The 28,000-nt window shown below is 37.3% G+C and overlaps 2 protein-coding genes across 2 annotated transcripts in view; both read left to right on the forward strand.

The window, feature by feature from the left end:
* The window catches only part of LOC143424557 (extracellular serine/threonine protein CG31145), a 118,307-nt gene that overhangs the window by 75,839 nt on the left and 14,468 nt on the right, over positions 1-28,000 (forward strand). The window contains exons 2-3 of the mRNA XM_076896697.1: positions 10,181-10,305; positions 15,979-16,054. Coding sequence (XP_076752812.1) covers positions 10,181-10,305; positions 15,979-16,054 — 201 coding nt within the window. The remainder of the gene's footprint in view (positions 1-10,180; positions 10,306-15,978; positions 16,055-28,000) is intronic.
* Positions 1-28,000, forward strand: part of Maf-s (MAF bZIP transcription factor K) — a 475,183-nt gene that overhangs the window by 67,527 nt on the left and 379,656 nt on the right. The window lies entirely within an intron of this gene.

Raw genomic sequence — 28,000 nt, forward strand, 5'->3', positions numbered from 1 at the left:
TCGGTGGAAAATCGGTCACGCGGTTTGGAATTGTGCCATAATGGGGAAGCTCGTCCGCGGAGGTTGGAACTTTAAGAAACTGTGGGAAATATTCAATTATTCGAAGCTGGCATGGCGGTGTGGTTAGCTTGGTAACTCGTGGAGTTCGCGGTAAAGGGTATAACGGCTTGTATCAATCGTACATGAAATTTTCATTAAATAGCACGTAACTGGAAAATAAAAAATTTCTATTCCAAAAAGTCGATCTTTCGTACGCTGTACTGTACATAGTTAAATTTAATTCAATAGATGCACGTGCGTTAAGGATGTGAACACGATTAAATTAGAATAAGGTAATCGCGTTCTAATTTATCCAGCAAATTGCACCGTTAGCTTATTATTTTTTACGAGAATTTCATGCGAGTGATAACAAAAGAACGTGCACGTCATTTGCGTACTTTTTATGCGAGCTAAGAAATTCTCGTCTTCCAAACGACTTGAGAAATATTGCACTCCTGCTTGAGCTTCTCTCAAAATTTATTTCAGCAATTCAAATTATTTACTGCTGCGCCGGTTCATTTTGATTTGAAAATTACATCCGTTTTCATTTTATATCAATTTTGCTGTCGTAAGGAAAGATTTCCGTTAAAAAAAGATCTGTTTCCTCCTCGTGAATTTATATCACAACGATTTAAGAAGATCTTAATTGATCCTCACCATAATATATCGCTTCGACTCTACCCAGCTTCTCGAAATGTTCGCGAAGCGGTGTTGACTCTTTGCAGTTCAATTTATTTTGCAATTTTGCTGCGGACAGCTCCCTGTTTTATTTGAAATTTACTTCAAAAGCCACTTTCTTGATTGCTACTTGTAAACAATTTTGTTTACTAAATATATTTTAAATATAGCGGACGACTTTACAATAACTTTTCTCAAAGAAAAATTGAAATAAAGGATAGTGGCAGTTGATGCATAGCGATCGTTGAGAGGAAACCAATTGTTCTCTTTCACTTAATAAATATATTCAACATATGTATCATTACAAAAGTGATAAACAGGAACTAGGACTCTTGAATAGTAGCTAATTATAAGCAATTATATAGCGTTAATTATAAGCGTAGCATAAACTTGGTTCAAGTCTGTTGTTATTCTAAATGGGACAGAACAATATTCGTGAAATTTACATTATAATCACAAAGTACCCGGAATTTGTCAGTAAAACGAAAACAGTTCAATTATTCATCGATATTTATTTTACTCCCTTTAAAGTGATCTCAATCGCAAGCAACACACATATTCCAACGCTTCTTTAAACCACCAAAATACTTTTCATAGGTCGATTTTGGAATCGCCTTCAGCTCCTTCTGCGAATTCTCCTTTACTGTCTGAATTGTCTCAAAACGCTTTCCACGCAGTGGTAATTTGAGCGATGAGAAGAGAAATGTCACACGAGACCATGTCAGGAGAATACGGAGGTTACGAAACGGTATTAATGTTGTTTTTGGTCAAATAGTCGCGTACAGATGCGCTTCAACCCGCCCCATGCCCAAAACATCGTGCATAACGTAATTTTCTAAAATTTTTCGTCAATCGCAGAAATGGGTGGACGTGTTTTCGACATTATCGAATCCCCATAAGGCTACCGTTGACACTTTCAACGCTTTCGTACACAATATTTTGTTAGAAACACAAAATTGCAGGCATACTTTTTGCTCAACTAAATTCAACAAACACCAAACAATAAGTTGATTACGTACTCAGAAGCGACATGCGAACAACTGACAGATGTACCGGGCTAGAAAAATAATGATTTAGACAATATCTCAAGCGTGGCTCGTTCAAGTGAGAAACTCCTAGTACTTTCTGATCGTAAGGTGTCTCTTTTCGAGACATACTCGACAAAGGGGCGCAAACGTTAAAAACGACTTTTTAAAAGAAATGAGAGGAATCCCCGTTGGTCCTTCCGTTTTTCGCGACGCATAGCGTTTCCATCGAAAACGACAGTCTCGTCCCCGGCGTGAAAGGGAGCCCCGAAAGAACACCCGTTGCAACGGTGAACGCGCGATTTAATTACGTGCTCATAGAAATCTCGTATAACGTTTTCACACGGCAGTCCCAGCTCGCGAGATTACGTTAATTAGCGCGTATGCAGAACCGAATTGCCTCGCTTCCCGCCACAGTCATTTACGAGGAAGGATTATTACGCGATATTACGCGGAAAGTAAATCTCGCGGCGATGACGAGTCTCCGTGGACCAAAAGGAAATTAATCATCGAACGGTTGATACTCCGCGCACTGGAACCGCCGCCCATCGGAGATGACATTATCAAAGTGAATCATAACTGCATTAAACATGCTCCCCGGTGCATACGCCGGTTATTTATAAAACAGCACACGACGGTCCTTGGAATTAATGGCGGAGCGAACAAAGGAGATTAGCATGACAGAGGTTATTTCGTGATCGCTGTTACCGTCTACCTACCCGAACTCTATTTCCTCGAATTTCTTTCCTCGAAGGTCTTGCCTTCTTCTGCCTTCTTCTCTGTTTCATTTCGAATTACCGAATGACCCAATGTATAATTATTTTTATTGTAACGCGAACAAATCGAAGAAATAGAAATCGTTTAAACGTTTATCTTTCTTGAATTTGTCGAGGGCGAAAAGAGTGGAGGTCGCAATTCGGAATACTGGTTTCCGAGGGCTCGAACATCAGATAAGACCGGTAATGTATGCCGTACACGAAGGTTTGGGGCAATTAATTCAGACACCTTCAAACACTTCTGAAGTTGCTTAATTAAGGTGTCGTGAGATCCACGCCCTTGTCAGGACTCCGTCTCCGTAGCTGATTCACCTCCGAGAAGATTCTCGAACTGCATTCTCTTCCTTTCGAGAGACCTACCTATCTGGGACGCGACTCGCGTTCCCCTTTTTTTATTTTCTTCATTAATTTTAACCAGCAACATGCTTATTATAATTGACCCACTTAGCATAATGAATTATTATGCCCGCTCCTCTTATAAATCAACGGCAACTAACAATGGGTAATTTTCCAAATGGTTGTACTTGCAATATTGATTAGAAAATCTGGGTCAAACCGTATGACTTTCAGCGTACAGTGTGCTCACTTTTTTAAACGGAAACTTGAATGTGCCATTTTACGGTGAGCTACGCCAATTTCAGAATGAATTAACGAGCAACGAAAATGTATCATATCACTCTATGGTATATACGTTTAACCCTTTCAATCCTTAGTCCATGAATTTTATTTATACGCGTTATATGATCTCCAATTCATGAGTCAAACTTAAAAGTAACGAGTTTAACTTATTCGCTCTTTCATTTCTCGCACCGCACAATATTTTTTCGTTCAAATTTTTAGCGAAATCATTTTTCGTCGCGTAAACTCGTCCCGCGGAGAGTAAAAAATTGCCGAGAAAGTGAAAATGATACGCGAGGACGAGAATCGAAATGATAATTAGCCGATCGATCGAAGTTAACGGATCGCCACGCGAGCCTCGCGGTCAACCACGATCGCTGATAAAGTTTCCACGAAAAAACAACTTTTACGAGCGCCCGTGAAGCTCGTTATTGCGCGGCGAATTCCTGGGAAATTTACGAGTCGAACGTCTGAATCCCGTCCCCCTGTTACGGGATGGAATTCCGGGAATAATTTTCGCGTTCATTGCTCGCGAACTACCCTCCAGTGTTTTATTGTAATTGAAGGAGAGAGAGGGGCGGCATTGAATCTAAAATCGAACGAGAACGTGTGTTCGCCGGGTGAAAAACGATCAGCGGAAATTGTGCTGGATCTTAGGCGGAATTTCATACTTTTTGCACGGCGTCGCGTTGGAATATCTCATTCGTTTTTCGATGCTGACGAAAAAGTGTCGGGGAATACTATCCGTTTGGAGGAGGCAAGTACCGCGACGAGCAAGAAATTGTTTCGTTTCAAAACTGTACTATTAAATTTCAATTTTAATGGAACGTCGTTAATATTTGTGCGCCATTTTCTGAAATCTGCGTTACTGCGTTTGTCACTCGCTGGTAATTTGCAAATTATTTATTATTATTTCTGTGACGGTAGATTGCGATTTAACGGTGCGCGTTGTTGATAAAAAATAATATCGACGTCAATAATTACTGTGGGATAATGGGAATAAAAACGTGTGTTAAATATAAAAAGAGATTATGTAGTACAGTCACGGTACGCTCCCTCACTCTGACTGCTCTTTATGCACGCCAATTCTCAACTGTTCTCTCTTTCGACCAAAAAGGACTTCGTTCTCTCTTTTCTCGTGATTCTTTATATATTCGCATCGGGAAACGGGAATTCTCATTTTTTAAATGTAAACGTTGTCGTCGGGAAACAAAATGCACACGAAAATTACAATCAAATATTTTAATTACGAAAGTAATTATTGCAGTTTTAATACGCATTTATTAAAAGACCTTTAGATCGCAAAAACACCTCGTTTTATATGAAACGTTTGTGAAAGCTAGCCCGATGCGAATTTGTTAATATTAAAACGATGCATTCGATATATTCAGACACTAACAGAAGTTTAACACTTCACAATTATGAAACTAATAGTTCAGAAGGAAAATAATAATTGATGATCCCTAAAAATAGCTAATTACAAACGTTCGGGTCGTAAACTTATCTTTAATTATATTAGTCTAAAGCGGTACAGGACAGGGGAAAAAATCAAGTTGTGTAAGTCGTCCTTTTTTTAATCTTACGACTTTTTTTCTACTTTTATTTTCCACCATTACGCATATTTCTGAAACGAAAAATCATTTTATTAATCTATGACAACGCGATTTTTGTGTAACTCTGATAAGAATAATGGAGAAAGTAATTAAAAAAGTTCTTTTTAACAGACATTCCAAGTGAAATCCAGAAATTGTTTGATGCAACGAATTTCTTTACAAGTTAAAATTGCAATAACTGTGTACTTCTGAAAAGTTTAACGAGTAATTTTAAAAGTCCAAATAAGACGAGAGTAAAGAATAATAAAATTACATTCGAGGTTTCGTTCTTAAAGAAAATATCTTTACTTCGAAGATCTGTTTGTTTGTAATTTGAAAAAAAATTTCAAAACTGAAAGAATAACTTTTGCAGATGAACACCTGTTCAACTATTTGCTCCATAATATTGCAGGATTCGAAGGTGAAAGGAAAAAATAATGGCAAAATATAGATCGTTTATTAAATCTTGTACGCAAAAATGGATGGTTTATTAAAACTTATACGTTCTAACTTATACGTAAAGATATATAATTTATTAAGACTTATACAAACAATTTCTACAATGTTAAACATTAATTCCTTCGAATATTAATGGCTGACGTGTATTGGGATTTGGGGTAAAAGAAAGACTCGTATTTAAGTGGACATTTGAAATAAATTTGTTAAGTTTTCACTCTATGAAATACCACGAAATGCTAATAGACTTTCGAAGAGTTCGCTTGATCTTTTCTTCATGAGATCCGTTGTCTCAAACTCTAAGACGCTTTTTTCTATATCGTTTGAAGGAATCAAGTACAACAATTTATAACTTCAAAGAAATGTTTATTCGCAAGGTGGTTAAGCTTTAGAAGCCCTTTTTTGTTTTTCGCGTCTGGTATGTAAGGGATTTGTAAGTAAGTTAGGAAGCTAATATTTAATGTACATCACTGTTTGAGATGAATCCGTATTTACAAAAGATGTGTTACCTAAAATATTTCTCATTGCGGAACACTTTTGAAGTTTAAACATTTTGTAAGGAACACTAGAGTTTTGCATTTTTAGTTATAATTTTTAATAAAACTTGTTTTATATTGTGTTAAAAATATAAAAGCGAGAATGTTTCATTATTCTCTAATCTCAATTGCATAATTTTTCGCGAAACACTTAGTGACTGTTTGTGGAACACGGTTTGAAAATCACTGTTTTAATCTGTCTTATAACAATAGTTAATAAACAGATTAATTTTACTTATTGCAATAACATGGTTCAGAGTTTCTTGTCTTCTTTCAGACATGTAATAATCACGATCGTTTGGACTATTTTTTATTAAATTCCCTTCTCGAGAAAGAAGGCTGATTGAGATTTCCACTTTCCAGTTCGAAACTTGAGGCTGTCAGATATTTCCAACGTAAATCATGTTCGTTTAAAGGAACCGATTTCAATATCGCAGCTAACTTCATCAGACTTGTGACGGAGCGGAACTTTCGCGACCTGATTCTTCGTCTTGACTCGACTAATAATGAAAAACACCAGCTGACAGTTCTCATTTTAAAACTACCTCCTCCCGAAAAAAGCATAAAATACAATTGCAATTATGAATCTGTTCGGAATAGAAGATTGTCCCAAGTTTACGAAACAGACAACACATCTACCGCCTTTGAGAAGTTAGAATTTGTTCTTACTACTTGTTACAAAGTTTACAACTCTGACCATATCGAACGCTTAATTAGCACATTGTTTGCGGGCGATTCTTTTGTCAATAAAAAACTAAATGTTTATCTTACGGCTATTGTATTTCAAGAGCACATTTTATGATGACAGTCTGTCACCCAACCTTAATTCCACGAAACGACTGGCGTCTAATTTTTACTGCAGAACAGTATACGAAAGACGCGTTCAGGCGTCTTCCGCGAACAACGTGTTAACACTTTTAAGTGCTCGAACGAGTCCGCTCAATGGCAAACGACGTATCATAAATTCCGGATAGCTCGACGATAAACCATAAGACGGGACCGCAAACTGTATGTTCAACCAGACACCTCCAAAACGTTCGACGTACGAGACGCCTCCGATCCGTCGACAGTCTTACGACTAGAGGAACTAATTTGTCATCTAGATAAAGACCTTTGATTAACAAGCGCCCTCAGACCGACAATTGGGATATAAGAAATGAATTTGTAATTCGAAACAGTAATAAAATAAAGAAAATTCGACTCAGAACTCAGCAAACACGACACATCGTTAAGGTTTCTCTAGCTTGTTCGTTAACATCGTTCAGGATTCCCGATGTCATCGATCAATTGCAAATTAATTGATCTCCATCTAATGGAAGATCGCGACAGAATCCCTATTGTACTATAATTGTTCTATTTCCGTAAATTGTACGTTTAATAGACACGTTTATCTCGATACTCTACATCTACATCGACCAAGTAATAAATAAATGATTAAAATCAAAGAATTATACGCGATAAGCAGCATCTACGATGAGTTATATTCGGCTGCTCGAATTTCGAGGTAATTCAAGAAAATCCGTCTCAGAGACGTCCTCGAGTGATTAATATGCAAGACGTAAGGGGTGGCTGTCCCGTGACTTCCTTTTAAAACTGAAGATTTTCTGCTCAAACTGTAAGATCAGTCGTCGCGAAACAAATCCTCCTTTTCTGTCCCTTTTTAGAGGGGGATCGCGGAATATATAAAAGGAGCTAAATAAATAGATTTAAAAATGTAAAGGTACATTTGCTTATACATTAACTCTAATACGGTTCGTGAAATTCGTTCCATTTCAATATGCTTTTACTCTATTGAGAAGCAGAAAAATACTCTTTATAAAATTCTAATGGAACGAGGAATTTTAGACTGTCGCACAGGAAAATTTTGAAACTTGAGACGATTTTGCTTATAGGTAACATAAAATGATTTTACACACAAATTCATTTACAAAAACGAAAGAAAAAATGAAAACGTAAACTTACAAAGATATTTGAATGTTTTATGTATTTTATTTTATTTCTATTTTGTGGTATCACGTGGATTCATCGCAAGGTGTCCATTTTGAATTATTAGTCTTGCAGGGCACAGCTGTCACTTTTGAATTCGCTGTCTATTGCTCTAATTTACCGATTTCTTATACCTAATATTATTTCCATCAATTGGAATGAAACTCCATCACCGCTTTCATTTTTTTTATCGCTAATTTCTTCACGAATACGATCGATATTGAATTTCAATGGTTCGAAATTTAATTTATCTTCGTTCGAGTTAATTTCACTTCAGAAATCCATTTTCATAGGGCTTGAAAACTTAAAATCAGTCGATGAAAAACTCGATTACCGCATGAAGAGTATCTTGAACATTTTAAACATTTCAAGTAATTTGTCTCAGAAATGTTTTATAATTTTCTTCGCGAAGACAATTTTACCTATTTATGTAGTAAATGAACATTGGTTTCCAATGTTTGACAGAATTTAACCACGAAGAAAGTTAAACATTTTCAACAAAAAACTACTTAAAACCCCAATCAACCCGTATTAAAATGATAAAAATTTGGAAGCGCTATATATCCGAAAATAAAAATTTTTATTCAATCTCATTTAGCTCGTTAGAAGCTGCAAACCTTCCACTTGAAAACTGTTTTCGAATCATCTCGATGGAACTTCCGGTTCCCGAGATATCGTCGTGTAAAGAGAAGGGTAATTTTTAATCGGTTACTATGTTTGTCCTCGTCGGAAGGGCTCGGAGCTCTCGCTCGCACCTGGTCACTGACCTATCTCATTCATGTGTCACGTGGTCTGTCTAGACAGCAGCCAGACGGATTTTTACTATTACTATTAGTGCGTACGCATTTCCTGCAAAAAATCTGGCTCAAGTTCATTCATAACTGCCGCCGCCATCTTGCGCGGCGTAGTAATAATGAAAAACTTTGTGTCCTTATATCTCAGCAACGGATTGAAATATCGAGATGAAACAAACACCGATTCTAATGATGTCATTTTCTCTATCTACTCGAGGAGTTTCGGTAACGAAACTTTTCCTTTTCTTTTGAGAGCTGTTTTACAACATAGTTGGATATAAATATACTTCATCAAAGATGATACTTTGTTATACGGTGAGTAGTATAGTCTTTGTAATAGGACACAAGTTATTTACATTCATAATCGCGTTGTTCGTAGGTATAGGAAATTTCGTCCTTTTTCGAAGCTGCTGGGTATAAATACAATTTACGTACGTATTGGTGAAAGTTCCGATGATTTTAATTTAAAGAGAATTTGAATGTAAGCAGTTACTTCCGATGAAAAAGCTAAGGTAATGCTTTATGTAACACGTGCATACACGCATTGTTGAAACTTTAAAAGCAGACAGTAAGGAAAGGAGTAAGAGATGAGATTTCAGTGGACACGGAGAGCGATGAAGAACTGCCTGTACATTAACATGGACACGTGTCACGCATACTTGACTAAAGGCTTCCATCCACCCAGAGATAAGACGAAAAGCACCCTTTAACGCTTTCCGCGTACCGTCGTACAAAACACCGTCCTGCTAGGTAGGATTGTCTATCAGACAGACAGGGTGCCCTTAGAGTCGACGTAAAATGAAGGGTCGCAGTCGTCCACGCCGCTCCATGCATTTTAAATGACCGCGAATTGCGTTTCCGGAACGGTCACGCGTGTCATCTGTGGGCTTCCATTGGTTACAAAAAAATATTAACACGTAGTTGTATGTTTGCATTGCAATTGGTAGCGTTTCAGCGAAAAATTCAATCTTTGTCTACAGAGAAATTAGACTGTAGAAATATTGGTCTTCCTTTTCGATTACTTTTGTAACAGTTATGGCTAGTGTTTCGAGTAATTGACGAGTTTCTGTACCGATAGAAAGAATGTAGTTTCGAATCGATTAAATTATTGAGGATAGGATAATTAATAAGATGTGAACGCAGTGCTGTCAAAATTCCTTTACGCTGTAAAACAAAATTATTATACAGTCATCCTTCACGGAGGATAGTGGGCGTATCTGGAATTAATAGTCGCGCGAAGATAATTTAATGATGTAATTATGTCACGACGCAATAATTAAAGCGATAGGTAATTCAATATTCTTGGGTTTAATTAACTTGTATATGAATTGTAAAATAAATATTGCTGATACAGTTGCGTACTTATCATTATTTCTCACAGGTACTATGCATAAATTGAAAATTTTAGGTAATTTTGTAATTATGAGTTATAGTGTATTTATACGTTGAACGTTGAAGTCGTATTATTTTAGTTAAGCAATGTTTATTTTATTTTGCGAACAAATATATCAACATACCAATTTGTAGTAAATTTATTAAATTTTACGCACTATATATATTCATAAGAGATAATTTTATTATATTTTATGAATATTTACATTATACATCTGAATTCTTAATATTCCTGCTTAAGCATTTAAACTAATGGATTAATGTAGAATTTTCACTGGTTGGTTTCAGGAGGAACAGTTCGACGCTTGAGAAATTCCACCTACAAATATCCAGGACGGAATTGTATCCGGAGAACTCGAAGTATGTGGACCAATTGTTGTACGAAATGGCGACGAAGCCTATCGTGCATGTCGGTGAGTGTCTTTCTGACATCATTTTTTTAAAACGCAGGTACACTAAACCTACCAAAGCGAATTACAATTTATTAAATTTATAATCAATTTCTGCTTTCTCACCGTGAAAAACTCTTCAATTTCCTATCTCCTTTAACATTAAAGTTACAGACATTTTGTACATATCTATTTCTACCGGTGACAGTTAAATGACCGCCTTTTAGATTTCAATCAAATTTATATTCTAATTATTACATCTTAGTATTATTTACAATCGACTAGGGAGGAGTATGACGTTTATTTGAAAAGCGATTTTTTACGAAAGGAATGCAGAAATTTATTATAAAATTCTTACGAGTTTGACGAACGAATTCACGGTTCACGAAGTCCAGTAGAATCGAACGCCACTGGTCAGACATTTCTAATCGTCGAGTCGAACTCCTTCCATTCGAGTAATACACGATGGAACACGGTGTAATATAAATTTTCGAGCGACAGTGCACGCAAATCGTGCCTGGAATTTTTCCTACGGCGAAATAATGGATGGGAAGGCTGCAGCTCGTACGCGGGCCTTTATTAAATTCGACGTGCCTCAAAATAAATCGATGTCCCCTCCCCCGCTTTATTATATTTCGTAAAAAGTCTGCCGAGAAAATGCTGGTCACAGATTTCACCTAATTAATTAATATATGCATCGTTGTTAAACGCATACGAAATTTATTAAACAGCGTTTCAGCTGTTAAGATATGAATATGTTTATTGATTCTTTTTAGAAATTTTGAAGCTTTCATTTCGCAAATTGGATTAAAACGAACCTGTAGCTTTGAATTATTTACAATTTAATGACCAACTAATAATAAATATTGACCAGTTAAATATTTATCTTAGTTATGAAACAGAATAACAGAAATTAAATGAACATCATGATAGAATTATTTAAATTAAATAGAATTATTTTAATTTCCGCTTTATTTTACAAATTTAAAAAAAAAAGAAATAAAGCATGTCGATACGATCGACTAATTATCCTCTCAATAAACATTTCTGGTACCGCGATGACGGAGCGTTCGACGAAAAAAGGAAACCGTGACCCACAGACCGAATCGTCGCGAGCACGGCCGAAAAACCGAGGAAGTCGACGTAACAAATAAAACGGAGGATAGGAGGACATAACGAGGGGAACTAGACGGCAATGGTACAAAATTAATCTGGATACGACGGCACAATAATCTTCTCTGTTGGAATTAATTTCGCCCCGGCCCATGAAGCCAGACAATTAACCGGTGTTATTGTGACCGTGGCTTTGTGCTTAGTAATTGCCACGACGCGGTTCATTGACTAACAATGCCGTGCGATCGTCCGATCCACGTATACCATGAAAAGAGGTGAACGGAGAGAGAGATAACAGGACCCGCGGTCTCTCGAAGCGTAACGTTTTAAAATTAGACCTGGCACGACGTTGCACGCGCAATTTCCGGCTCGATCATCGCGTCGACTCTTGCTCGATTACTTGCATTCGCGACACCTATATACCCTTCCCGCTTCCTTTCCCTTCAGCGCACTGCAGCGCTTGTTCGCCCTCTCTTTCTCGAATTACTTTTTCCCTTCAAATGGCGAGCGTCAGCTGGAGAATCGTACGATGGGCTTTCGGGGCTTGGATTATGACATTTCGTCGGCTCGTTACATATTTCCTTGGTTTCCCAGAGTTCCCTTTAAAATTGCCTCTTTCTTTTCAATTAGTAAGTTTGCTACTTTTCTCGTTTGTTTTGTCAAGCTAAAAGTGACACGCGAAGTCCTGCTAGGAGTTGTTCTCTTGAACGTGTATGCTGTTATTTTATTTTATAACTAAAGTAACATTTAACTGGTAATTACTTATTATTAATTGGTTCACAATTGTCTTTTACAATTCTTGAATTTCTTTTTACTATTAAATATTTATAACATTAAATACTAATATAATACAATGCACATGAAACTTGTACGAAACCATAGAATTGTAACGCTCAATCTACAAATTCTCCCCAAATCCTAATACTAGTACGATATCTTGAAATTGAACAATTTGTTAACAAACCGAAGGAACAAATTTGCCATCGTTTCTACGCAAAGAACACCCGATAAATCTCCCCGTTTATTCATCTGCAATGGCACGATTCTTTCGAAAGTTTATCGACTGTTTTCTCTCCGCTCAGCCCCTTTCCCCAGGTTCTTTGGAAGCCGTAAAATTCGTCGGAAACGATTCGAAGGGGAATCGAATCGAAGATCGAGGCAAGTTTCCTCGGGTGGTGGAAGGTGGAAGGTGGAAGTAGCACGCGAGACGCGAGTAGAGCGCTACTTCGGCTGGGTCGATGTAACGTTGACGGCGCTCGGCAGAAGGCGACAGTTTGTTAAACAAATCACGAGGCGGAGGCGACGAGAGGAAGTTAAATCAGCGGCGGGAGCGCGGCGTTCGACGGGGACGCAATTATTAAGCAGTATCGGGCCGCCGTGGAGGAAATTAGATCGTCGATCAGAAGGGAGTACGGGACAAAGACGATCCGTCGGTATCTCGGTGACAAAGCAGCTCGTTGCAAGTTGCGAAACAATAATTAAATCGCCCGGAGCGAGGGCTGCCTAGCGACTCGACGTTACGAAAGCTGATTTCGATACGTAGTCACGTTTAATTGCTCTTCCGTTTACTTTACGAGACAAACGTTCACAGGTTTTAGAAATCTACGTACACTGCTGCTCATAACGATACGAGACGTGAACGTATAGTCAGATTATGGGGACGTGAACGATGAACCGATGAATTTTCTACTAAACTCAGGACCTACGATTAAGACAGACCTTTAGATCGTTAGATCGAGAAATGTGTAAGCAAAAGGGCTAATTTATTAATGATGAATACGAGTATTAAATTCGTATAAGACTCCTACGTTGTCGAAGTGTCTTCACTTGGACGTTCTCAAGAAGAACCGCTGTCCCTTCATCTTGATCGTACGGTCAAGCTCTCCTTCCCCTAGTGTCTATCGTTTTCCCTTTTCCGCTCGGCTTCGAGGCGACGAAAGCCAGGCGGTACCCTCGAGTGCCTTGACGCCAGCTTTCTCTTACAGATTAGTATGCAAGATTCTTGCACGAACCCGGACGGCAGATATTGAGATTTGAGTTTGCGATTAAGTCATTCATTCACGAATCCGGACTCTTATGAAACGTGGTTGCGAGTGCAAAGTTATGCTCGCTAAATAAATTACAGGCGTCCCTCAAATAACACTGTTAATACGTTCCTACTTCGTGTTATTCGATATAAATGATTAATACAATTGTTGAATTCTGGGTTGAACAGAGTCGAAGGAATCGTGTACAACACTTTTTAACTTCCAAAAGAAAGAGCTTCTAGCATGCTGTTAATTTGGCGATTCTCATGGAGTACGTTGGACACTTGTAAGTACTGAACAGGAGGAGCGTGGTCGCGTCTGACACTCAAACGGTTAATTCTGCACTGAATAAAAACAAATTCAAACTACATTATAACAATAAAAACAAATTATGTATATAATATAATTATATTATTTGAATATGTTTACGTGCCGTAATGTGACAATTATTGGTCAAATATTTCCATTTCTCATACCGAAAGATTCAAATTTCTCTGATAATTACAGTACAGTTTTCAATCTTACTTTGTTAATAACTTTCTTAAATCTATTGAATGTTACTCAGGAGGCTGTTCCTGATAACATACGTCAAGGTTAAAAAAATCAGCTGCGGAAGCTTTCAGCCCTCTACAGTCTCAAAAATAGCAGCTGTGGTGTCCGTATTGTAAATTGGGAAACTCATTATATCTTGCACAAGAACCTTTCCAAATTACATACGGAAATAGGTATTACGCAAGTTTTAGGTAGTTTCGATATTAACTGCATCTCTTATGCGATCGATTAAATAGCGATCGATGAACGTTAAACACGCAGAGCGTTCGCAAAGTTTCCTCTCCGCCAGCTTCCTCGAACTCCACCTTTTTTTTTCTCTCTCTTCATCTCGACCGACCTTTGAACTTTGCTAGGGTTCAAGGTAGAATTGCCGCGCAGTCGAGTTTACGATAATCGATGTGCACGTGGTGTGCAAAGCAATGTCTGACACTAGTCGAATCACCACCGTGGAATCAGTGATCGATGCTCCGTGAAATGGTGCCTCTTTTAAGCATGCAATACTAATGGCGGCGAAACGGCGTTTTATTTTACGTTTCAATAGCAATTTTAGCCCTTTACGGTCTAATCCGTGAAATTCGAAAATTCAGCTATTTTTTTAACAAACTGAAGTAATTTAATTATCGATAATTACACGATTCTTTTCAAAGTTCATCGACTGTTTTCTTTCACTTTCGATATAAAAAGACATATTCCTCAGAATGTTGTAAAATAATTTTATGGAAATATATTAACATAAATGTGTTACTAGTTGTAGAAAGATATGAAGAATCTAAAATTTGTGAAAATGACTTAAATACGTATCATTTGATTTAGAATATTCAAAGTGATTCAGATCAGAAGGAGTTAACCCTTTACGCTCCTTTGTCGAGTATGACATGATATCAGTAAAAAAGAAAAACAAATATAAATTACAACAAAGTTTCAAAGCTATATTTAATATAATTAGTAAACAAAATCGTTATTAAGTAAATTATTTACACATTTTACACATTAAGTAAATTTCACAGAAAACACTTTAAGCAGTGGACAGTTATCGGCGACAAAATTGAAATAATTATGATATACAAGTAGTGCAAAGGATGATTGATAATTGGTTGCCAATAAGTGTTATTTTTATCTGACCTTTCCCTCCGATCGACTTCATTTTTAATCTAGCCATTGACCGTTTTCTAATGTAGCGACTCGTTTAAGATAGTTACACTGTAATTTATTAGAATTGAAGTGGTTTTTGTCCGCCGGATGGCGGTTCTAGCTCGCAGCGCAAGGTCTAAGTAGTTCGAGTCAATAATTTCAGCGGCACGACATCAGCCGGACGATTAATTGTCCTGTATGATAAATTGACCGCGGGTAACCCGGGCGGCTGGCACCTAAATTAGGCATATATCATTTATGAAATTGACACAGTGGACGACGCACGATCGATACCACTCCGTGCGTCCCTGCCAAGAATTTTTCCTGTCAACTTGCTAGACCGTTTCATCGTTTCCTTCCCATTTCGAAACCGCGTTGCATTTCCACTGGCTCGATCATTATTATCTCCCAATATTCTATTTCACGCGTAGCTATAATAATAAACAAAAATTGAAATAATTGCAATTCTCAAATATATTAATCTCCAAGCGTTAATCTTCTATAATTTATCATAAATTATTTATTTATTATAGTGCACTCGAAATACTTCGTGAATGTGTTAACAAAAATAATTTGTAAGAAAATTGGAGTGATCGAAGGATTTGGTTTCGAGAATCTTTAAACGAGTATCCGATAGACTCGTTTATCGATTTCATTGCTCGATGTCTGCACACGGGGAGAGCACAATTAACCGCTACTTAATCGCGCTCAAAGCCAATTGAATAGAAAATCTCGATTGCTTCGGTTCAGCCCGAGGAAATCGAGTCGGAAAATTGTTCCCGAATAATTTTCCACGCTCCAGCTCGCTAAGCGGGCATTCTACCCGCGCGACTCGGGAATAAACAAACTGATTTTGCTCGTTTTCTGTTCGCAGTTCAAAAGGAAGGCGGCACGCAGCTGAAGCTTCAATTAAACTACTCGAACATGCAGGCGCTCTTCAAGCCTATGAGGTGAGTGCAATTAAACGTTTGATGTAACGAAGTTTAGCTTTAAATTGGGCAACAACCGTGAATGGGGATCATTAGTTGCCTCGCTGATTCACTACTTTGCAAGTATTTCTATAAATTGAGATGTTTTCCGTGATACCCTTTGGATTTCTCATTCAACTTCCGCTATTCGATAATATGTAGTCGTTGAACAATATCCGGGTGCTTGAATTGAAACAGTTGTTAAAGCATACGGTATTAGTAGATTAGATTTTCTCGTTTCCAGCATTAAATACTTCATTACAGGTAATAGTATTTATTTATTTTTTTGGTCGAGCTCGTGATTAGTTTTTCATGGCACAACACGTGACTAAAGATATTGTCGAATATGGTAATAATTAATTCAGTTGAATCTTGTAATATTATTTGCAAGTTCAAAAACAAATTTTGTTAGTCAGCCGGACATTCTACAATTACAGTTCTGAATTATGAAGTAAAACGTGTCTTTTCAACTGTTCGAGGCCCAGGATTTTAAAGAAAATAGAAACCCGAGTTGCACAGGATTTTTTTTTAAACATAAAAGTCCAGAAAAATGTAGATTTCAATCGTTTAACATAAAATATTACTCAAAATGAGAAAAAAAGTTACCACATTTATTGCAGAGCGGGACATAGATAATCCCTCCGTGCAACTAATGTTTTAATGAATGAAACATATTGTTTTGCCAAAACAAAGTGGCACTTTGCAAATATTACAGGAAACGTGGACTTCTTTTCTTTTCGTGCTGCAAAACGCACATCACCTTCGAGTAATTCGTTTTGATAGCCAACCTTAATCACAACAAGTTCAACAACTTACTAACGTTTAAAATTGTTATCGATTCATAATATTACCGAATGAACGAAACACTTCAAATAAAATATTAAACCACACGACTATGAGTAACTTTAACTTTTCGAGGTGTATTAAAATATATTCCAGCATGCGTAAGAAGTTATGCAAAAGGTGGTACGGTTTAAAACCCATCTAACCCCAAAGAGTCAAATAAAACTTAAATAATTACCGCGTACACAATTTTTCATGATTATATCGTACCAGAAGGGGATGATAAATCATTCTAATCTCTTTAATATTTACAATTAAAAAGCGATGCGTTCACGTACACGTGAAGTATCGCAAGCTTATGCATTTCTTGCAGTACTGCAATTTTTATTACTCGAAAGAGGTGAAAGCATTCAGAGTGAACAAAATTCCTTAAACTCCATCCAACATTTGAACGGAGGTCGATGTCCCCGTTCAAACAATCGAATTAAAAATCCCGCTCGCTTTTAAGAAGCGATGCATCTTTCCCCTCCCAGCTACACCTTCCCAGAACGAGATTCAATAAAGCGCTCTAATATAAAACGTTTACTCTGAATAAAACCCACTCGATGGGGCGAGATAAGTGGTGAACTGTCGACCACCTCGAACAGTTTTTCGTCGGTTTTCTTGAACCCTCTATCCGGTTGGTTAATCGACGCGAACTTGAGAGTTACTCGAGGCCCTCTGTCCCGCTTATCTCCGACGAGAGTGCGAGTTACAACGTCTAGTTGTAACGAATGCACGCGCGAAACTTAAGGGACGTAAAACGAGAGGGTGGTCGCGGGCGGAAGTTTTGCAACCTGGGAGACGATTTACCAGGGATTATTTCAGCGGTAATCGAATCCGCAAGACGAGTCTCCGAGGAGATAAAACCGAGGGGAGCGTTTAATTCCGTCGAATAGAGACGCGGCGATGTTAGTTCGGGCCGATTAACAATTTATTTGATCGACAAACTTGCGGAAACGCTCCGCCGCGATACGAATTATATATCCTGTTCGATCCTCTGGATTCGAATTTCTGGAACTTGCTAGTCGTCGTTGGCAAGTGTTTCCTCTCTTCTTATTCAGATTGAAAATACGTGACTGTGAGTTTCAAAAGTATCCAATATCCCGGCTTTCGATTTTTCATCAAATGAAAAACGGTTTGACGGTTTTTAGTCGAATTCTCTGATAAAGTATTTTTTAAAATTGTTTTTTAATAAAATAATATTTAAAGGAAACTAAGGCGTCCAACAAATCATATTTCATGGACGAACATAATTTGGTACAAAAATTACTGCAAAATTACCAGAAAATCAGAAAAACTCGGGTTTTATGGTTAGATAAATTTAATGAAAAAACCGGTTTCGGTTGTAATCGGTTACAAGCCCCGGTGTAAATATTTGTGTTGGCTTCTTCGTATAAATACGATAATTTCTTTAAAACCTTCTTATTATTTTAGAATATAATAGTTGAAAAATGCATTTCTCCGCGAAATACTTTAATTTTCCCGCGCTATCTTATATCGTACAGACGACGGCACGTTAGTTTTCATTAATATAAATAATGATCGCGACGAAGGAGACGCGGCCGGTGAAAATTAGGTTCGTTAACGCTATGGACGATGGTGCATTAAACTCGAAGATAGGCTGAGGAAAGTTTCGATATCTCGAGGTCGCAGCTAGCGGGAAATTACTTGCCGAGTTTGTCCGTAACGTCATCCTCCACTGCGAAGAATCCCGCAGAGACGCGGCTCTGGACTCGAAAACCGTATCGATAAGAACGGGAAATTAACGCTGAAACATCGGTTTCCCGCAAGTTCCCGTCGAACCAATTCAACGCCGCGCAAAAAGTGACTCGTGTCCAGTCTGTCAGCATTCGAAACTTGCTAATTGAGAAAACCAGTTGGATATTAAAGATGGCGATAGCCAAATTTCTGATAGGATCGCAGATAAATACTATGTTTGGGAAAGTAGAATTTATACATTTTTCATTCCTGTTTTCTAATTTATTAGGGTGTCCCGAAAGTTTCTTTCACACTATAGCATCGGTTTCAGTCGCTCTAGACTTCTTTTAATGTACGTCTCGTTGGTGACACGATCTCTTTTAAAACTTTCTTCTACTAAAAGCTGTTACAGTTTGATTGGGACGCTCTATCGCATCCTCAATACTCTCCACATCTTACTCTATCCGACTATTACTTGTTCCTGTCGTTAAAAAATTCTCACCGTGATAAACGGTTCCAATCCGTGAGCGAAATAAAAACGTAGCTCCACGAATATTTTTCTGGTAAGTCTCAACAATTTCAGAAAAAGAGAATAATGAGATCAACCTTAAGCAACAGATATCGTATATTTATTTCATATGAAAGAAAATAATAATTTGTGGGACACCCTAATAGGTTTAGTCGGTTCTTGTGCAGCAGACATAACTAATAGCAAAACGACGCCAATTACGGGCATTCTCTTATGCCTGATTGATACGGGTTTGCTGCTCAATTTCTAGCGTTGGTAATAAAAAAGACTGTTTAAGATCCGCGCTAGGAACCGAATAGGAGTACATTCTGACTCCAAATGCAATTATTATAGTGCCAAGCATCAAAGCAACTCTATCTACAATTTTGTATCAATTAGCAAATAATACATACTCTGTCGCAAATTTAAGAAGTATTCAGCAAGATTCTGGTTACCAAATGTTTGGGACCAGCAAGCGGTCGCTACGCAACGATTAACCAGACTGTTGCCACCACCCTTAGCATCAAGAGCTTCGTCATTCCATCTCTAGAAATGCATCATCGGTACTGGAGAGGATGACGAAGTATCTTCGAGATGAAAAGATGAAAATCCATATCAAGATACAGTCGAACAGTACAGAGGCAATACAGTTAATTCAAATAAACAGTTTCCTACTCACAGTCACTGTCTAATTAGGTTAATGAACAAGAAGTACGGTCTGATTATTGTTGAATTTGTTTTTTTTTAGGAATTTTTAAGCAATAAGTATTAACACATTCGCATCGGGCCATTTTTCATAAACCTTTCGTATAAATCTTTCATTAAATTCCATATAAATAAATATATATTTTACTGATCCAAAGGTATTTTAACATATGTGTTTTAAAACTGCAATAATTCTTTTTCTAATTGATATGTTTTATTAAAATTTTCACGTGCTCACGTGCCAAAAATGAGAATCCTCGTTTCCTGATGCGAATGTGTTAAGAGAGTTTGGAACTTTTTTATTCTGACAGACTACACACGCTAGTATCATACTAACCATAGTAATTTGAACTTATGGCAAAAACGTTGGGTATTTATATAGTTAAAGATAAGTGAGTTGTAGTATAATTGTCAGTAAGTAAAGGGCAGGGGACAAAGTGAGTAAGTGTACAGAAGGTTGGAACAGTTGGAATTTAGGCACTACGATTAATTAACTTGTTTGAGACATGATGAGTCTTAAGAAGTTTCTATCGTATTATCAATATTAGCGGAGAGTTGGTCATTCGACGTTATTAAAGGTGCGATAATGAATTATTAAACGTTGCGTCATATTTGCAATAGAATGTATTATAAAAAAAAAAAATGATAAAAACAGAGAATATATATGATATAATGCACCTGATAAAAGGGATTAAATGCAGCTTCTGGGAAACCATACATGTTGGACGAAGTTTTGCATTAAATATGAAATTATGATGAATTTATTGCCTTGTATCGAATGCAATGAATATTTCAAAAAATTTCGTATAAAGCGAAACGAAGAACAGAATGGTATGAATAAATGTGTATTAATATTATCTATCGCTACTCCGGGACGATAAATAAAAGTAAAATTCTTAAAAATACGTATTAAACAAATACATTTCTATATTCGATAACACATATTCATTGTTTCGATTGTAGCTATTGTCATAACATCAATTTAAATTCGACAATTTATTATTTTCGGAAGTCCATTCGTCGTTAACAAAAACACTGTTTTACTTAGAAAATGCTTCTAAAAATGGTCACCAGAATCTTATAGGACAAGTTTATTAGCGTATAAATAGATTTTTAAATATAGCAGAATGCAAGGTATTAAATATTTTGAAATAAAGTCAAACAAATTTATCCAACTTCGTTCAAAGCCTCGTATAACCATACAAAATTAATTAAACCGATCGTAAGTCCATGATAAAAAAATTAACAGATAAAAGTTTTCTATTCCGTCACGTTTCAATTTTATAAACCATTTTATAAATCTCGAACAAATTCCGAGTGGAAAGCAATTTCTGTACTTCTCCTCGACTAAATCGACGAAAATTCGTCTCTGGATGGGGACAGAAGTCATCGAAATAAAAAGACGTAAGGGCAAGAGCGACGACCGCATCCTCGATGCTCGTTTTTTCGTTCGACCATTAACGGAAGCGTTCTTAGACTGAAAGACAATGGTAGGATGTGACGTATCGCGTTTTCTTCAGGGAGAAAGGGCGAGTGGGCAATGATAATTGAGTGGAAGAGAGGCGAGGACGGTTGAAGTGGGCTCTCTCACGGCACGAGGCACTTGCCTCTCCACTTATGTAATTGTGCTCGTAATCCCATCCGCGTAACTTTGTCAACCCCGTGGCGGGAAAAACCGCAGGCGTCGCCGTTTCTTTCCTCGCGTGCGATCCAACAACCTTTTTCTTCCTCTTCTCTCCACGGCCGGAAAAGATGTAGGAACAAGCGAGAACGGTGATCTCGCGAAATTCTTATTCAACATTCGGTACAAATCGAACGTGTTCGCTCGATTTGCAAATTATTATTCGTTCACGTGATCTTCTTATGATTTCGCCTGTGCTTCGTTGTTATTTTATTTATGGAGATTCGTGGAAACGGCTGAAAATTCGCGGGACGAGGGCTGAGTCTCGACGATGTATGGTGTTAACGAAGTGGACAATTATGCGCGGATTTCTTGTTTGAATTTTAATATTCGTTTATCGTTTGCTTATGCGAACTGTACGCGCGTTTTCGCTGTTTCGCACGACGAACACTTTATTTCGAATAAAAGAGTGCGAATGTATGATATTTTGGAACTTGAATTGACGATTTCAAAGTATTTCGTATCAACGTATTTTGTAAATGGCATAAGTCCATTTATGTTTAAATTGAGATATTTAAGAGTTTGCGTTTCAATGAAACAATTTACAATTCCTATTGGGATAATAGCAATTATTAAAAATCTGTCAAGGTTTCATATTCGGGAAAACTCATTTTCGTAGATTTTATTTTAATTGAAGTAATTGATCAACAGCTGGGTTAATAAATATTCGCAGGTGTCAAAATCATAACATTGCAAGTATATTCTGACGATTTTATACCATTTTTAGGCACGAGAATTTGTTCTGTCAAGGTCTTAATTTTTGGAAAAGTTATTTAAAAATTGTAAAAATTAATATTTAAAAAATTTAAAGATTTTGTTTCTATTAAATGTTCGATTAAAAGAAGAAATTATAGAAGTTCGCCTAGAAAGTAATACGAAAAATTCTAGAAAAGAATATTATTATGAACATTTTTCAATCTAAATAAAAGTATAGGTATAGTAAATAATATTAATTGAGAAGGTAAAACCAGTCGGTGGTACATTTAACGTCGCAATCCAAAAGAAGTAACACGTTATTACACTCAGTCGATTAGTCGAAAGTTTCTTCCTTGATTCACGATAATCGCGTCAGCCTCGTACTTCAATTTTACACGATACTCCCACAATCCGGTCCGATTCTCTTGGCGCCCAATGCACCCTCTCGCACCGCTCCGCGGCGGAAGAGAGAGAGAGAGAGAGAGAGAGAGAGAGAGAGAGAGAGCAGCACGGAGGAAGCGGAAGAATAAAGCAGAGAAAACGTAATATCCCGAAGTGGAGAGAAAATTCGAGACAAGTGAGGCTCGTCGGGACGCTTATTGCGACTCCTTTTTATCCCTCTGCGCCACGCTCGACCCCCTTCGAACCACTTCCGTGCACACACTTGGCCCTTTAAACTTCCGGTCGGCCGAAGATTCCGCGATAAGTGGCCGAGGCCGGCTTAAACTCCGGTAATAAGTTCGGCAATAAGTTTCATGGAAAGTTTCCGGACCTGGACCACCCTCTGACACGCCACCGAGGTGAGGCGCGGTGACGAGGGTGCGGGTGGAGAACGAAAAGGGGGAATCCCGGGCGAAATTGCGAGCGTCCCAACGCCACCAATCCCGCAATAAGCTCTCGTTACACGTTAAGGAGGACATCTCTTTCCGTCGACTCGAAACGAACCAACCCCCTCGGCTTTCTCTTTCGCCCTTCAACAGCCGACACCCTCATCTTCCACTCCTTTCCTTCCCTTATTCCCTCCCCGTTCTCTCTCACTTTCTCCAGAACGAGAGACTCATTGAATGAACAATTTCTTACGACGCTTCGCTCCCCTGGAAATTATTTCCTCGCGCGGACCTTTTTATCGCGCCACAGCGTGAAGGCTCTTTGATTGCGCGAGCTTTGAACTTCCCGAGGGTCGAACAAGTCGCTCTTTTTATTCGACCGGTGATTTTTGGTCGTTCGGAACTGCATCCCCTTTTTTTTCTTTTTTTCTTTTTTTCTTTTTTTCTTCTTTCTCTCGTGGCTCGGATCTTTCGGAGAGGAAACGACGGAGATTTATGGGGGCGAGGAAGGCACGGTCGGGAAAAAGGGAAGAATTATGGTTTTTTAATGAGAATGGTTCGCACGTATCTATTCCGATGGAAATTCTGTTGGCTCTTCGTTTTTGTTGGCTGTCGCCGAGTTTCCTCGGGTTTTGTACTCGTCATTGATACTTTTACTAGAACAGTGGTTCCCAAACTTTTCTTATCACGCAACACTTTTTACTTATAATAAATGGTAACATAGATAAAAGCATCGTTTTCCAATGTTTGATAATAAAGCACTTCCTTTTGCTTTCGAAAATGATAAAAGAAGTATATGTGTTTCATTTCTCACAATATCTTCTGGTCGTTTTATGGTTTATTTAATTTTGCGATAATATAGACTTTATTTCAGTTAATAACCTGCTATGCAAAAATAGTTTGTTTGAACTTAAGCGAGTATTTTCTATCTATTCGTTTACTTGCGATAGAAAATTAAGCAATTAATTGTATTACTATCCCTATTATTTCCAATTAAACAAATCTCATAATTGTTTGTTCGCATAATTCGTCGTTGTATGGCCTTCAGAAAGTTTTTGTTAATACACACACGCTAAAAACAATTGAATATACTTTCCTCGGAAAATAGAAGTCAATCCGAACATTTGTTACAATCACGCCTATGAGTAGATCCGTTAAATGGAGTGGAAGAAAATAAAAAGGAAATACATACGGACCCCTTATTTCGTAATTATTTCCGAGGGGATTATTAAAGATAAAATCGCCAGTTGCGGTTTATTGGAAATAAAAGTTCCCTACTTATCTACTTTCCTGCGGGTTCAGAAGTTCGCGTTATTAAATTTCCTGCGGAACTTGGGCGTCTGGAACCCGTATACTCCATTATTAAAAACACCTTCCTTTTTCTCGCTAACAAATTTCAATAATCTCCTTTGTTTCGTTCCAACGGAATCGCTTAAACTTTCCACCGCGAGTCAACGATATAAAAACAATGTACGTATGAACCGTTATATTTGAAAGTGGCATAAGTCCGCTTTTTTTTTATATTGAGATAATTAAGAGTTTGCGTTTAAGTCAATTTAAAAATACTTGCAAACGTTCATCAATTCGGTGGTTGCTTTCAACACTATAAACCTGTTCAATTTTATTATGCAATAACAATTAATAAATCTTTGTTAAAGAAGAAAACGATATTTTCGGCTATAAATGGACTTATACTAATTTCCATAATAATAAATTATAAACAATCGCAACAAGAGCAAATTTAAATTCATATGTTTGTGGAAGTTGACTTTTCTTACTGTAAAAAATAATAATTAAAATGAAGACATGTAAGTAGACGAATAATCGAGTTTATTAAGAATTAATTTCAGCTATATTATAAAAGAAAATAATTGTTTAAAGTAAATTACTTTGTTAAGATAACTAAAAATAATTAATTCTCCTTTACATTTAGCCTAATGGAGGTAATGGTAAATTGGAGGTATACAAGGCAGTAAACTCATTATATTTCTTTTTTACTATAAAATTGATTAATCTTGAAATTTTGTACAGGGGTGACATAGTAATTTTGCTGACATTTTTAGGCCTCCCTCGTTTTCCAAAAAAAAGAATAACTTTAAATAGCGCATTTCCTTCCATACAGGTTTTGTAGAAAATTTTGTACGGCACATCCAGCATATTTTCTCCACTAGAGATTTGGGCTATTCCATTTTCGCCATTTTTCCCATACTTTAATGGGCTTATTCCATTTTCAAAATTAACATTTTTGCGTTAACATTTTACAGCTGAAATTCTTTTGAATAATTTATGTAGTAATCCTGCTCTATTCAATGTCTAATTATAAATATAAAAAAAAGGAGTTCTATTTTTCACTGAAACTGCTATTAATTCAAAAGTGGACTTGTATCATTAAAAAAAAAAAGAAAACCGCTCATATAATATATATATATCGCATTGCGAGATTGCACTGCTGTGGATGATAAAAAGAAGAGAGATGCAAATGAATTTCCATTGACCTATTAGAGGGTATCGCGATGCTTCGAAGGTTAAATTTAATCAATTGAAAGGAGATTGACTAAGTGGTTGGTGGACATATTTTTCATTCACCTCGCCACTCGTCGACTAATCGAGCAGCAATAATTACCATCGACCTATATCGTTTAACTCTGGCCACGATTAGCATTAGGTCGCCCCGCGAATTCCAATGGAACTGATTTTACAGAGTCTACGAGAACTTGGAGCACTAAAGCGTGCGCACGCGACCCTTGCAAAATTGATCGCGCGTGAAAATTGTCAACAGAGGGTTGGAAGTCGTTACATCGACCGTTCTAAGATTTCGTAATCAGGAAATTGGAACGGTGAACTCAAATATTCCAAAAAATTGGAAATTACTTAATTGTGGTTAATTAAATGTGGAGTCGCAAAAAAGATTGTGGTTTTGATATACCGATAAATGTGCACGTATAAACTCTTGTACGCTTCATAAAACTTATAGTCGTAATTATAGATGGACTTCTAAGATTTCATAAATTTACTCTTATAAATTTCTTTGAATTCTTAATTTCTTTCTAAGAATTTCTTTGAATTCTTAATTTCTTTCTAAGAATTTCTTGAATTTTATACTTCAAAGATTTGTACCCTTTGCACTCGAGGGCTTCGAAGACGAGGCTAATTAAAATTTGTCGTCAAACTCGAGAATTCCTCGATGAAAGCAATACAAACGATTTACAGTTCATGATATAAAGACAAAAGCAAATCGTAATAAATTCATTTACTCTGTTAGCAAATTAAAAATATAATAATAATAATACAAATGCTGTTACTTTTACTATTACTTTTTCCTTTCGAATGCAAAGCTATCACGATCATCGTGCAGACAAGGATCTACAAATTTATCACTTATCTTCGATATTAATACCATAGATTATTGTACTAGTTTTCTAGAGACCTGTTGTTGACCTTTCGTTGCTCACGTATAAAAACACGTTCCTTTCTCGAATAACTTGTTCTCTTAAAAACCATAACTCATTTTGACCTCAATTCTAGAAGACATTAATGTTAGAAGTTTCTTTGTATGTTTGAACAAATCTCTATTATTCTTTGTTACATCTCGTCTGTTTGGTGCGACGGATAATTTCAAACAGTTATTCACTTTTTTTAAAAGAACAGAATCTTGAAATTTTCTCGTTTAGAAACTTCCAATTTGTCCACTGTTGCTCGTCGCAAAATCTGAAGCTCCGAAGCTTCTCGCGAGCTTCGGATAATTTTTTAATTCTCACCAGATAATTATCCGCAACTTTCAACATAAAAAGCCACAAAGGCGGTGGGATTGAAAAAAATTTAAATAAAAAAAAAAAGATGAGATGAGATATTATCATTTTCTCGTTAAAGGGAAAACAATTTTAGAAAGAACGAGGCAAGAAGGTCTGGAGAACCTCGCGTTAGGTCCAACTTTTCCAGCCAGGCCAGGCTAATTAATACGACGGCCGCGCGGTAATTAGCGCGTAATTTGCATCTGATTAAAAGTTAACTGGCACCGCGAGGCTGCCAGCCAAGCCCTTACGGCCTGACCTTCCGACTTCGCCGGCATAATTCTGTTTACCGAAGGCTCCTTTCCCCGATTCGCGAATTTCCCCGTCGTCTGCCGACCTGGTGCGCGAAAAAGATAACCGGCAGTTGCCCGGAATAATTGCGCGGAATAATACCCGCTACTTTATATTCAAATGGACCGGTTAGAACGCCGTATATTCCGGGACAAATATTAATCGCGTCGCCACGACTGGGAGCCTAGATATTTATAGAGGGGATTAACAACAATTTATCTTGAGAGCTTTATTCTTTCGGCCATCTTGAAAATTGGAGTTGGAGTGTGATTCAGTTCGATGGAGTTCGACTTTTGTGTGACTTTTGCGACGAGTAACAGTTGACGAATTGGAAGTTGTTAAACTTGGAAATTTATTTTTTACAAACGCAAGATTAAAAGTTTGATCAATTACACAATCTTTTTTAATTGAATAATATCAGAACGATTTCTGCGTAAACAAACAAATCAGACGAATGCTTGAGATATCGGCTCTGAATCTAAATCTTCCTTTATACACCCCGAAAGCATCGAACAGTACATCACCGCGTTATACGAGGATGTGTTTCCTTCGACAGTCGTCGCTCCCCCAACCTTTTCGACGTCCTCGTATTCGACGATAAAACATCCCAATAAAACGCTGAACTTCTTCACTGACATTTCGCAAGGAACCATAAACTCGACTCCGCTACCTTCAACGATCAACTATGTTAACGCTGACGAATTAAAGTGGTTCTTTCTTGCTTCGAGTGCTATTAAATTTGCGCAGTTTTACAGACGAAACGTATCCTTCGACACTTTGTACGTCAACGTTCGAACGAATGGTTTCGATTCCACGCAACGGTCGGTTATGGATCGCAGCAGTCACCTCGTAAAATCCACGTGCAGATCACGAGTAAATATTTGATGGAGGAAAGGGTCTTCCGCC

The sequence above is a fragment of the Xylocopa sonorina genome, chromosome 6 (genome assembly GCF_050948175.1).
Source record: "Xylocopa sonorina isolate GNS202 chromosome 6, iyXylSono1_principal, whole genome shotgun sequence".
In the NCBI taxonomy this organism is placed as follows: domain Eukaryota; kingdom Metazoa; phylum Arthropoda; class Insecta; order Hymenoptera; family Apidae; genus Xylocopa; species Xylocopa sonorina.